Source organism: Balearica regulorum, chromosome 12 (assembly GCF_011004875.1).
Source record: "Balearica regulorum gibbericeps isolate bBalReg1 chromosome 12, bBalReg1.pri, whole genome shotgun sequence".
NCBI lineage: Eukaryota > Metazoa > Chordata > Aves > Gruiformes > Gruidae > Balearica > Balearica regulorum.
In genome coordinates, this window is record NC_046195.1 from 11,780,872 (window position 1) to 11,794,776 (window position 13,905).

At 39.7% G+C, this 13,905-nt stretch overlaps 1 protein-coding gene across 3 annotated transcripts in view; it reads right to left on the reverse strand.

Moving 5' to 3' along the window:
- The window catches only part of FBN1 (fibrillin 1), a 153,187-nt gene that overhangs the window by 42,392 nt on the left and 96,890 nt on the right, over nt 1–13,905 (reverse strand). For 2 of the 3 annotated variants that reach the window (XM_075764366.1, XM_075764365.1), the window contains exons 25-32: nt 12,936–13,160; nt 11,523–11,648; nt 11,302–11,430; nt 10,655–10,780; nt 10,442–10,567; nt 9,400–9,522; nt 5,597–5,722; nt 4,632–4,757 (exon numbers count right to left, since the gene is read on the reverse strand). The exons of the other annotated variant lie outside the window; for it this stretch is intronic. In XM_075764366.1, the coding sequence (XP_075620481.1) occupies nt 4,632–4,757; nt 5,597–5,722; nt 9,400–9,522; nt 10,442–10,567; nt 10,655–10,780; nt 11,302–11,430; nt 11,523–11,648; nt 12,936–13,160 (1,107 nt within the window). The remainder of the gene's footprint in view (nt 1–4,631; nt 4,758–5,596; nt 5,723–9,399; nt 9,523–10,441; nt 10,568–10,654; nt 10,781–11,301; nt 11,431–11,522; nt 11,649–12,935; nt 13,161–13,905) is intronic. 3 annotated transcript variants of the gene reach the window in all.

Here is a 13,905-nt window from a genome sequence, read left to right on the forward strand (position 1 = left end):
GGGGATTTTCACTGAGGGTGAAGGAGTGAGCCACTGATTTATATGAACCTTCTCCTTCTGCCTTCAGTACGAGGCCGTGACAAGCCAAAGAAAATAAGGACATTCCAATCTGAGACTGACATTGCATCCTCAGCTGGTCCCATTGTGCCCCAGTCCTGCTGCACACATGTTCTCAGCTTTGTAATTGCACAACTCCCATTAATACTAAGGGAGTTGTCTGCCCACAACAGATGAGAATACGCGTGATAAATAATATGCAGATCTGACATCATAATAATCCCAAGCACTCTGGGGGGAAAAAAAATCTGTCAGTCACCCTATTTTGTTGGCTCCTTCAGTTCGCTTCTCTGGACAAATATTTTTTCTCTCAAGTCTTTGGCAATTAATAAAGTATCTCCGTCTCCCATTAATCACAGAGGCACAAATTGTTACGGCTGTGGATGTGCAGCAAAACCACACATCATATATACCTGTCATGTTGGCACTATGCTTGCAAATGTGGCAACCGAAGGAAAGAAACAGCTAGCTAGTATCTGCACAGCGCATCTCAACACAGTCTGGAGGTGGATCATTAAACTCAGCCAGAGAGAAGCATGGGGCTATCACTGTATTCTCACCTATACTTTGGAAACACCTAAGTCATTCCTCTGTGTTTGAACAGAATGAGAGTGTTAACCCACGAAAATTCACACATTCATCATAGGGTATGAAATCCTCAAGGTACTCTGTGTACCACTTACATTTTTTGTTAAGTTTCATTTGGGCTTCAATAGCCTACAAGGATTCTTAGCAAAGAGTGAATTTAATTCAGACTCCGCCTATAAATCAGTACTGTTTGTCAGAAATTATGCAAATCCCTTAAGCATTTTCTGATTTTTTAATTTTTTTGGCACTCTCTGCATATCTGTGCATTTTATCGCACTGACGTTTCACTGGTATTTCAAGTCTGGGCCCGATTCCCACAGGGCTAGTCGTCTGGTGGAAGTCACAAGGCATTTCCTCCTCCTGGGTCACTGCCCATGTAATCAGGTAGGTGAAAGGGTAGGCTTTTCAGAGGGAGAAGACTATGAATTTCAACTTAGTGCTCACACAAGTAGAAAAACATATGGAAAAACTCCCCTATTCTGGTCTCTATACCTGTAAAATTGTTGTCTCTTTTGGAATTACTCTTGGATTTTATTCAGCATACTGCACCGTAAGCACCTCTTGGAGTTTCACATGGGGCAGTTCAGTTCTTGCATGCTGTCCATCCTTACATCATCAGGCTGGGGTGCAGCATGTTATTGCTGGACAGATGCCTACTCACAATACGCTCCTTCAGTAATAACCCCACTTGGCGGGCAGCATCTTAATATTATCATCTTCTGGTATTTGGCCTGACACAGCCAGCTCCCAGATTCATAAGGGGAAATGTATTTGCTTCACTGATACCAGAACTCTCTTGTGCCATCAAGACTGAAACAAAATTTATTATCAGTGGCCAGAAGCCAAAGGCAAGGGAGAGAGGCAAGCGCAGTGTACAAGTCACAAAACGCAACGGACCTATTCCTGAGGCCAAATGACAGGGCACACCTCTTCCTTTCACCATATCAGGTGTCCTCCTCTTTATACCTATGTTATTGTCAGCCATGCAAGTATGCAGTGTGCGCCCACTCCTCCTTTATCCACTATTATCATCCCTACTGGATGATAGCAGGTAATGCTCAAGACCAGATTCTAACCTCATACCACACACCAAGGCTGCAGCTGAACATCTTCCACTAGCCTTTCTCCAAGCAGCACAAGCATGGCCCTTGCAGAGGTGAACTCCCTGAGCCTGCTGTGGAGAAATCTAGCTGAATTTTAAATCACATTTATTTTTATTTGATGACCATCTCTGGCAACTTCTGCCCTCAAGTTCACCTCGTTCAGTTTGACTTTGTGAAGAGCGCCCTAAGCCTGTGCAAGCATAGCTTGACCAGGAGCAAACAGGAGGTCTGTGCACACAGCCGTGACTGGCAAGGATGGATGGGAGAGACTCAGAGAAGAATTTGTTCCTCTGTGAAAACATCAGAGCAAGTAAATCTAAGGCTCTACATCAACAGTGAAATATTGCAAATTTACAGGCAATACTCCAGAGTGGTGATGAATCACAAAATACAAATGCAAGTGCCAATACAGGATTTCATCTCTGCACAAGTATGTGTATATTTTATTGACAGAAAAAGCAGAGACAAGGTACTTGTCATAAAGCTGGGCAATCTGGAACCGGAATAGGAGAAAACTTTGCAATCTTCTCTCTAGTGGCTATGTACCATTGCCTGCCTAGAAAAATCTAAAATGAACTGCTCTAAGTCACTCTTGCCACAGTTTGCCTTGTGAATGGAAATTAAACCATTTGTAGCACTTTCCCTGGGAAACCTGCATCTACAAGATATATTTTGCAATACTTTTAAAAAAAATTATATTTTTGTTACTAAATTCTGTCCACATTCTTATTGAGAATGAAAGAGGTGGGGAACTAACATCTGTGTGGGATGGGAATGTAAGTCAGTGGGTGGATTCTTAATACTGTTAAATGATTGGGGAAAAAACATATTTATTTGTTAAAATGGAAACAATCGGTAATGACAAGGGAGCTGAAATATTTAGACAAAACTGTAATGGAACCCAGAGGACATTATTTAGCTGTTCTCATGAAACAGAGAACCTCCCATTCAAAGTATTGTATACATTTTTGTAATTTTTTTCCACAGGAGTTCCTAAAAACTGTGTATGCTTTTGATCTGTCTGTAAGATAAGAATTGAATCGTGGGGTCAAGGTGCTGTTGGCAAGGTCCCTCCAGAAGAAGTCCTGAAGGATGCTCTTGTGGTCTGCAGTACCTGAGTCTGGGAACTTCAGCTCTGCTCTAATATTGTGCAAAAACGAGGTGGGGAATTCAAAGGTCTCCACCAGCAAATCGGACTTTTTCAAACCTAGAATGTGAGAATCTGCACGCCGTAGTCACAATGGCACCTGCACCCACACAGTTTCTTCAGCATGAAACCAACCTAGAAGGTTCCTGCTCTGCTTCCTCCCTTCTCTTATTTAAATTCAAAATATTTTGGTGATTTATTTTGAGTATTGTCCCATCTCAGTTGTATCAGCATAACTGATACTTCACCTTTTTGTCTTAGACCACTGGTCTTTTTCAAATCAATGAGCCCCTCTACAGCATCAGTTGTAGTTAAGGTGTCCTGGTGGTTCTCCTGGTGAGTGCCATCCTCCCTGGGACACCCGCATATAGCCAAAAGCAGCAGAGGATGGGCTGAAGGAAAGATAAAGATGTGCAAGGCAACAGGAAGAGCCCACGTGGCAGACAGCTTCCATCCAGAGGGCTGGGCTTGGCTAGGACCAGGAGAAGAGGGATTTCCCTGCCTCTCCGTTAACAGAAAAGTATTGCTTGGGACATTTGCCACCACCGTGTGTCACATGATGCCAAAATGGTGGCTATTTCCAGGCACTTCCCCAGAAGCCATACCTCAGATTCCTTCCCTGCCTCCATGACCTTTCTCCCTCTTTTGCCTTCTACTAGTTGCTTCATCTTCCCCAACTGCTTCTGACCATCACTCATTACACTGGGAGTGATAGCTGCGCCATGTGTAACTGATCAGCATGAGGGTTTTCAGGTCTACAGTACTGAAGATCTTCAGATAATTTAGCACAGAAACAAAGAACATTGAAATGTTGGTCTACAGGGTACAATTAGGGATTTCTTGGATTTAGATCAGTTCATATGTAAGTCAAAGGCAGCTGTTACTAATGCACAACTATTCGTCCACAGTCCAATATGCAAAGTACAACTCCAGCTCTCAAATTGTTCTAAGAGAGCTGTAAAAAAACCAGCTTCACATTTTTGGGGCACTTACAGAAGTATATTATTAACTCTCTACAATAAGGGCAGACTAAGAATAAAAGTTTGTCTCAAAGACATTGCCAGAAATGTGTTTACGCTAAGTCTACATTAAAAATTATATTAAACATATGTTTGCATTCGTATTTGGGCAAAGTCTAAGACTCTCAACACCTTGGCTTGAGACACCAGCACTAGGATTATTAATATCATGCCCTCAGAGCCTGTATATTTGAATCTCATTTCTGTTTGTTGGCAATACATGAAATAACGCAAATTCTGATTTTGCTGATATAATGCAGTTGAGTAGCTGTATTGTTGCCACTTTGCAAAACCTGAAAATATATTTTAGCACATATGTCAAGTCATCTGTATTTGCCAAAATAATGCTTGGAACAGATACCTGTTATTTGCACGCATAGTATATAATTAACTAATCCAAATGTACTGAGGTCCTCAGGAGTCTGTCAAGTTACAGGCAATGGCATTTGCTGTTCTCTTAGACCAACAACAATGCAGTAAAAAGACCAATTTTGTTCCCAGTGGACATTTTGTCACTCGTTTCAGCAGAAGCAGCACTGAACGGTGGGCCACTGAAGTTCAGCAGAAGAGAAGCTCAGGAAATTTGGGTAAGATATACAATATTTAGCACAAATAAGTGAAAAGAAGCACAGCAAGAGTAGGGTTTGAACACTAGAGAAAAGGCCATGCAGACTCACACATTTAACTAGAAGTTAATAGTTAAACTTTAAAACATACCTGTGCATCCAGTTGTGCCTTTCTTGCCTGAATACCCCATATCACAATGACAGATAAATGAGCCTTTTGTATTTTCACAGGTTCCACTCAGACAGATGTTTGGATGCAGATCACACTCATTAACATCTAAAAAACCATGAATTAAGATTTATTAAATAAAATTCTTAGAATGTAACTGGCAAAGTCTCTTAAGATATGATGTTGTGGTACAAAAATGGGTCTACGTATGCAAAGAGAAAACTATTTAGGTTAGTTCTTCCTTACCTAGCATACGTTTTGAGATCTGGTTAAACACTGCTATATTACCATATCTGTTTTAACATATCTTTAATTCCAGCTTTCCTTAAAAATAGACTAAGATTCAGCATATGATCCAAAGAATGACTGTTACTATTTATTGATGCTTTCTATGTATACGTATATGGGTATATGTATATACCTCTATATATGCATGCATACCTTATCTAGTTTTGTACAAATATTTCTCCTCAAATACACTCCAGATTTTTAATTTAAATGTGAAAATTTGGTTTTGGAGATACACTGTTTCATGACTTTGTTCTACTGAGGTACAGCACTTGCACATAGTTTTGTCTTAGAGACAAGTTTAAAATCAGCACTGGTGATTTATCTTGCTAGAAATTTTCCACAGTGTCACCCACCAGCACTTCCCTTCTGCAAGCACTCTTTCATCTGAGCTGCATAAAAACCGCACTGGAAGAGGACCCAAAGATACGATGCTATAGATCATGTTTGCATCCCAGTCTGCAGGGATATACAGAGATTGCATCTGCATTTGATAAGCATAGCTTGTGCAATGGGGCTGGTCCTATGGTCAGATGGCCAAAATTAGGGCATAAAAGCAATACTCTTTCAATATCGTTGTCTGCCTACTTGGAAATAGTGCCTTAATAAATAATTTTTCCCTAGTTGATGCAGATTGGAAAATATGTACTTTCACTTACCTATGCAAGTCTTCATGTCTTCAGATGCCATGAATCCATCATAGCAAAGACACCGGTATTCTCCTGGAATGTTTGTACACTGGCCTCCATCACAGATGTTAGGATTGTCTTCACACTCGTCAATATCTACAGGGAAAAATCAGATTAAAATATGCTACCTTTATGCAATGCAACTAACCATGATCATGGCAAGCAAACATTTTAATGCTCTGGTAAATATTACAAAGATTGAATCCTTGCAAATAACGGAATGGTACATTGCAAAATTGTCCTGATGGGTAGGTCCTCATCTCCAGCTAAAGTTAGTGGCAAAGATTCCCCTCGGGCTCCAATGGGAACAGGAACCAACTTTGCAGATAAAAAGTCATTGACATAAAAAAAACACAACAGAACCTTTGTCACACCACATGGCCACATACAACTGGAGGTTCTTGGATACAATCCATCATTGTTGAACTCAATGGAAGCTGTGAAGTCAAATTCAGTGACAAAAATATCGGACTTCACAGAGCTTAAAAAAGCCATTGTACATGCAGAATACTTCTACAGGTCTAAAGGGTGATGACAAACTTGAAATACAGAGTCAAACTCATGATGGGAATAATTACAGTACATACATTTATTTCACTGAGAGATTTTATGGGGGTTTTTAGCATTTCAGCTGACTAGCCAGGCCAGCCATATAGTTACATCCGTTAGCGTGTAAGTTGTTTTCTCAGTTCATGAAACTGGCCCTCATTGATTGGGGCCAAGCTACAGAAGCAGACACTTTATTATATTAATGCAGCCATGCTAAGGTCTGCAATCTTTCAGAGTCCCTAGGGTCGTATTAGTGTTCCTTGTAAAAATCCCTAGAATCTCCCTGTGTCAGCACCAATGTAGACCAGCAAGAGCAAAAATCAGAAACTCTGCCTAGTGATACCATGGGAAAAAAATCAGCACAAAAAGGACAAGATTCAGGAACCCCCTCCAAGAGAAAGGGTGTAACTCATTATCAGTCCAGTCTATTGTGGATTGCAGTAATTATGCAGCTGCAGAAAATGAACTCACTTTAACTTAAAATATTATGTTCATTATTCTTCTGTATTTCTAGCAGCTAGTGCTTGTGTGGATTCACAACTTCTGCAAGGAAGAAGGCTGACCAGTCCCTGTTCATCTTAACAAGCAAATAATGTTGGCATGGACATTAGCCTGGAAATGTTAATTTGGAATGGAATTTGAATTAACATACAAAATTAAGCTCTAGAAATGGCAATAATAATGACAGAAATAAAGAACTTTATTTACTAACCTGTCACTGTACTGATTTCACAGTTGGGGGAAAATCAGCTGACAAAGAATCTGTTGTTACTCCTAATTGAGCAGATTATTTATGCATAACCTCACCAATTCAAACCTGACCTGCTACTGAACTGAACAGCATTCTTACCAGCTCAATTATCGAGAAATATATTCTGTAATGGCTTCCAGCTTTGTGTGATGTTAAAGATAAAAGACGTGTTCACACAGAGAGCAAACTGAAAATGTAAAATAGGTGTTTCACATGCTCAGGTCACAGTGCTACCATATCTTGTACCACGCACAAACATCTAACACAGTAAAGCCAGATATTCAGTGCAATGAGTAGAAAAAGTAACAAAATACATTTTTTCTTATTTTTCACTCAGTTTGGGCACAGGCAAAATTTCAGCATGTAGATTTTGAACATTCACCAGATGTTTAAATATCTAATTAATATCTCTTCAAGAGAAGGTGGCAGCATTTTTAGATACTAAAAGGGTGGTGATGGTGAACACTCACATCTCTGGATATTTTCTAAGGTGGAGTTTGACTTGATATCCAAAGGTGTCTGGTGTTTCTGCTATTTAAACCTTTTTATGTGCTGGCTATTGCATTCAAGCCTTTCTTAGAGGAGAATACAAAAATGAATACCTAACAGCTATTACTGGCTGGCCTATGAATAAAATTCTATTTTTCAGAGTCAAGGCTGAATATAAATATGCAAAAATTCAGAACTAAGATCAGATGCATTTTACTTCCTCACCCAGGTAAAATCTGACTACAAACTTCTATGGAAATGTAACACTGAGAATACATCCCCTCCCCACAGCAAAGGCAATTGTTTCCTCCCTTTTTAATTTTGAGAATGGAAAGATTATAGTTTTCTCTTCCAAAGTTCTTCGTTTAATACGCAGGAAGGTGCTCTAAATGGCCTGCTCTGGTTTTGGGTTTAGAGATGTCTTTGGGTGGCTTAGGGCAAGCAGGAGTAAAGCACAGAACTGTTTTTAGCCAGTAGACTTGAGATCCCTAAGACTGTCCAAGTATACACTTGGGTCATTTAGTCCCCAGTCAAGCCAAGAAGATGAAAACAGAAACGTGGCTCAGAGAACCCTGCTCCTCCCCCCTCTTCCCTCTTGTGTCCCGCTAATCCTCTCACTTAGGTTTAGATTTTGGCTGAGGCACAATTTTGATCAACTGGTTTTATTTTTGCATTGAAAAAGTGCCCTAAACACCAATGTTTGGGCAAGTTTTTGCACGAATTTGCCTTTTCTAGAAATTTGACCTAAAGAAAACTATTTCTAATCTAAATATTTTAGGTTTTGAAAGACTTAATTTCAGGATCAGTCAAATTTGCACTTTTTCCAGTAGATTTCTTTCTTTGAACAAGGGTCCGATGCTTGCTGAAGATTGGCTACTTTACATCTTTCTGACACTGGAAACTACAATGGGGGGGCAAACTACATTTAACTATGCTTTAAGGTTCTTTTATGCTTTGGAATGGTAGCAAGTGGCCTCAGGGTAATTGAGACCCTGGTCAGAGGTCGATAAATATTTACAAATCTAAATATGATCTCTATTAATTCAGTATAGAAAACTCTCCATTTGTTCAACCAGAAAAGCATTTCTATTCCAAGGGATTAACCCTGTTATATTTCTGATGCTCTTCACAGAGCTCTTGGATGGAATTGGCAAACAGCTGGCAAATATTCACATGCCTCAGTGGGCCAGTGGTTGCACAGCAAGAAGTAAGAGAAAAGTAGGGTAAAATTATCTTTTCAGTAACCCATGTTGAAATCACCAAGTACAATTCACTTACTGGGATTGTGACTCCCAGACTCCCAAAGGAGAACACCCGGCCATTACAGAGCTCTGAAAAATTTCTCACAAACCCTGTTCAGAGTGCAAGAGAGCTGTTTCCTAAGAAAGAGTCATACTATTCAGATTTCAATTTGCCTGAAAGTCATTCAGTTTTGAAGTAACACAGCATACTTGCATTTGACTAAACAAAGAATTAAAAATAGGAATTTTCTTGCTTGCTTAAGAGCAGATACCACACAACCACAGAACGGGGCAATCAGCTCCTTTTCTAGCATTTCTGTCTATTCTCTCTCCAATATAACCATTAGTACACATGCAGAGCATTTTGGCTTATGTCTATGAGGCTTCTTTCCATTGACTTCAATGCATTTTGGATTTGGATCTAAAAAAATACCTCAAGGGAGAAAATTTATCTCCTATTGAAAAAATTACAGCTTTTTGTTACCAAACTCAAAATCAACTTGTACACTTTCTGGAATTATGAAGAATCAATTCCCTTCAAAGAAATTCAGTCTGCAGTAGTCCAATTCTGATACTTTGGAGATATTTGCTTTAGAAAAAGAACTTCACTTTCCATGCATTAATAACTTCTTTTTTTTTTTTACACTACATTTGTTACAATAGCTTAATCTTAAAGAGAAGGTTCATTTTTAAACTATTGAAATAAACTGTTCCAATGGAAAAGTTCCCAAAATCTCCCTTACCAGTGCATGTCCTGTGGTCTGGCATGAGTGCAAAGCCTTGCTTACAGCTACATTCATAGCTGCCCTCTGAGTTTGTACAGAAGTTTTCACAGCCACCATTCATTATACTGCACTCATCAATATCTAGAAAAGAAAAAATTACAGTTAAAACCCACAATACCTTTTACTTTAAATTATATTTCAAGGACACACTTTGAGTCAGCTTTCCAGAACAACATCAGTCCAGAATCCACACTTGATATCTGCATGCTCCTTGAACTTTCAACTGTTTGCAAATATAGGCATTGGAATGGATGTCAGGCAATCCAGGGAGGGAAAGAGATAATATCATCTGACTGCACGTGCAAACACCTCTGCAGTTCTCTTTCTACATATAAAAATACCACTGTTGGGTTACCACAGTATCATGAAGGCAACAAAGCTTTTAAAAGAATCAAAAGGAAAAAAATATCTACTAGGCAGAATTAAAGCCAGTGATCTATCATGTATCTCTGTGGCACAATAAAATGTATACATATAAAAGAGTGCACAATATGTGATTTAAACTAAACATCATTTACATAATGTAGCTTTAAGGAAACAGTTACTGGAAAGGCCCTATATTTGAGACAATTGTAGATCAAATTAGGAAAAATTCACCTGAACCACATGATGCTACTTCATGGTCTGTCAGGAATGCTGATTTTTTAATAAAGTATAGAACTCAGGATTTAACAAGGTATTCCTTCTTAATGATCAAACTCTGAAGTTTTAGGCTGTTTAAAATAGTATGCTATTTTATGCATCATGATTGATTTACTAGAGAAAATAAGCTATTACACAGTTAATTGTAGCGCTGCCATAATTTCATAATTACTCGCAAGTCATGGATGTGCACATTTTCGGGTTTTTTGCATACTATTTTGACAGACTGCACTAGATTTTTGAGTCACAGTTTAAAATATCTTTATATATAAAATGTCTTTATACAACTACTAAAAATGAAACAATTATTTGTGGTTTGTTGTCCCTAGTACAGATCCCATGCAGATTTTGTACTTACCAACACAGTATAACTTGTCAGCTGTGGACTGATATCCAGGGTTGCAAGCACACTGATATTTTCCAATCAGGTTGACACAATGACCGTTTCGGCACAGGCTGGTGCTTAGGTCACATTCATTAATGTCTGTTGCAAAAGAAAAAGAGGAATGCATTTCAGGTCTGAATGAAAATGATACCTGTGCACAATATTGATTTTGCCTGAATGTCTCACCTATGCATGCAGAGATATTTGGCGATATCTGATGGCCTGGAGGACAATCACACCGAAAACTTCCCTCTGTGTTGATGCAGGTGCCGCCTCGGCAGAGAAGGGGATTGCGCTGACACTCATCAATGTCTGTGGGGAGAAGGGAAAGCACATCACTGCAGGGGCCAGCACCACCACAGCGGCAGCTCATCCCTCCCCATAGTCTGTTACTCATCACAGCATCGTCTGCCTAGATCAGCTCTGGAGCCTTTCCTCCAGCTAGTCATCCCTCACACCACTGTGCAGTTAAAAAAAAAAACAAACCAAAAAAACCCCAACCAAATAAGGCTTCTTCTAAATTTTAATCTACCCTAACTTCGAAGTTCAGGATGGTGTCCCACTTCGCAAAATGGGGATTGCGGGGATAAATTTAACATGCTAAAATCCTGACCCTTGCTCATTTATGCTTTGGCATCCTGCAGAAGCAATGAATTCACATTTGGGGTGGGAATCAAGTTAAAGTGAGCTTTAACAAAACTCACAAAATGAGAGGGACCTAAATGCAGGTGCAATCAAACCTTCAAAAAAACAAACAAACAAACAAAAATCATGTATATCATACTAGCACATAGCATACTATTGCACATCTATGACCTAGAAAAAAACCATACCCATGCAGTTTTTCATCATCATAAATCCACTTTCATAGCCTTCAAAACATTCACATTCAAAGTCTCCAGGAGTATTGACACAGATGCCTTGGCCACAAAGATCAGGAGAGATGCGGCATTCATCAATATCTGTAACACAAAACACATTCACAGGATTTTCAAAGGAGTTCAGTTTTTCCTTTTCAAATCAAAGTTATGAGAGATACATCCGTGCAGTTTACCTGTGCAATTTCTCTCTTCAGAATCAAGGGCAAATCCACTGTCACATCTACACTTAAAACTACCAATGGTATTTCTGCATCTTCCATGGGTACAAAGACTAGGGACCATTTTACATTCATTGATATCTAAAAATGAAACAGTAAGGACATATGATGTTATCACTTTGTACAAAAACAGTGCACAAAAGAACAACGCTGACTTCAAAGCTCATCCTTTCTCATGGTAATGACCCCTCCTTTTGGGAAACTTGTAGACCACACAAAATAAACTGATACTGACTTCCACCTAACCAACAATGTAGACACCCTGCACTGGAACTGCCAAGAGCATCTTCTGCCATAAAACAGTATTAGTCTCCCCTTTGTCCTGCAGGATCTGATCTGCAGCTCACTGAAGTCAGCAGTAAGATTTCAGTGGACAGAAGATGAAACCTACAAGGGCAAAAGGAGCTTCCAGAAGAACCACTCTGTCTTCTGGTTTCTGAGAAATAAATGTGACTTCCATGAGTCACAGAAAACATAACAAGCATAAATAAAAGCACATGTCACTCTTCTTTATGGATAATTAATGGCTTAGTAACTGTTTATAAAACTAAGGCTGGAACTAACAACAGCAACTGTCATTCATATATATTTTCCCCTCCTTTCAGACTTCAGAATATTTAAGTTTGGGGTAACTGGCTTTCTTTATAAACATAGTCACATCCATTTGTGCTTCTGACATTGTCCAGCTTAACCACACTGGTAACCCTGTAAAGACCGATTTCAGCACATGATGCTAGGGTGTCACTGTGTGATTTCCATTTAATGCTGGAAGTTTACCAACAACATTCGTAACAAGGCTTGGTTTACAGTAAATTAAACTCTGCTGATTTGAGCTATCATCCTGGAAACATTTTTCTCTACTTCTCCAAGTAGCTTCATAAGAAATTCCCAAAATTATTCACCCTCCCTTGCCTGCTCCACAGTAGAATTAAAGTTATTGCACCCTGCACATGTAAGAAGGATTGCTCTTTCAATACATCCAAAGCTGGCTGCTCAGTTTGTTCCAGTTCTTGTACTATGAGGTGCCAGGTTTTCAAAGCTATTCCATTTGCCAGAGGTGCCACTAGATGCAACACGGGAGGCAAAGTCAGGCACAATTTAGCCTCTCTAGCAGAGACACAAATTTAGTGTTTTGAGGCTGCAGCATTACATGGTATTTAATAGTCTGTGACACAGACTAAATTATCTTGTGTTTTATTCTGGCCTTAATTTCCATGAAATCTGATTGGATTTTCAAATGTGCCTTAAGACGAGTGAAATGCCTGACTACCACTGAAATCTTCAAACCCACAGGAATTGTCTGAGGGAAAAGTAAAAGGAAAAGCCAGCGGGATTTGCTGGCAATGAACCACAAATGGATCACCATACCTTTAGAGAAAGGTTTCCCAGTTATCTCTATCTTTGTAGAGAAGCCAGATCCTCTTGGACAAAGAGCTTCAAATTCAGGTGATCCCTTCAGAGGACACTCCTCGCACTCAAAGCCCCACGCTGCCCCCACTGAACAGCAACAAGCATCCATTCGGTGCCGGCCTGGTATTTGTGAGGTGCATTGCTCATCTTCATGCTGCAGGTAGCAACTCTCCAAGCGAATGTCTGTTGGGCAATTGAACAACATGTTGAAAGAGAAAGAGAAAATTTAGTTCACTGCAGAGGAATCCTTTTCCAAAATCCCTTCACAGGACAATTTGCTCCATGTTTTTGTGGACTCAGCAGAGCATACCAAGCACACTGCATAATTTCTAACAGCAAAATATTACCTCCAAACTCAGAAATTAAGAGCTGAAGTAAGTTTAAAGCACCACTCTGAAAAATGGTGCTCAACACTTGAAGTAAATTTTGGATCAGAAGAGGATTGTAAGCACTCCATCTTACCATACCTATATAAGGCCTTGTAATTACTACAAGCTATGCCTTGTTCTGAGACAAATCTTAGGCCTTTACTGTTATAAAGGGACAAAGGATGGACAGCATACAAAACTTTGATATTCTGTTGCACCCTCCATTAAGGTGCACCACATCCCTCCTCAGATGTCTGGGTCCTGGCCTGCAATGGTCCCGCCCCACTCTTCCAACCTTGGTGATTTTGGGGGGGCTGCAGATGAAGGGTGCTAAGAGCACAGATGACCTGTAGGGATTTGTGAGATGAACAATCTGGAACCAAATCAATGCTATTCACCAGCTAGCAGATGGTGATGGGCTTTAGCTACTGCCATTGGAATCTGTTCATATTGCAGCTGAACTAAGTTCATGTCCTTGATTGGTTCCATTTGAAAATTACTTATGTGGACAAAAATCATCTTCCTTACTTGCAAGAAAACATGCAGTGCAAACATTGCTC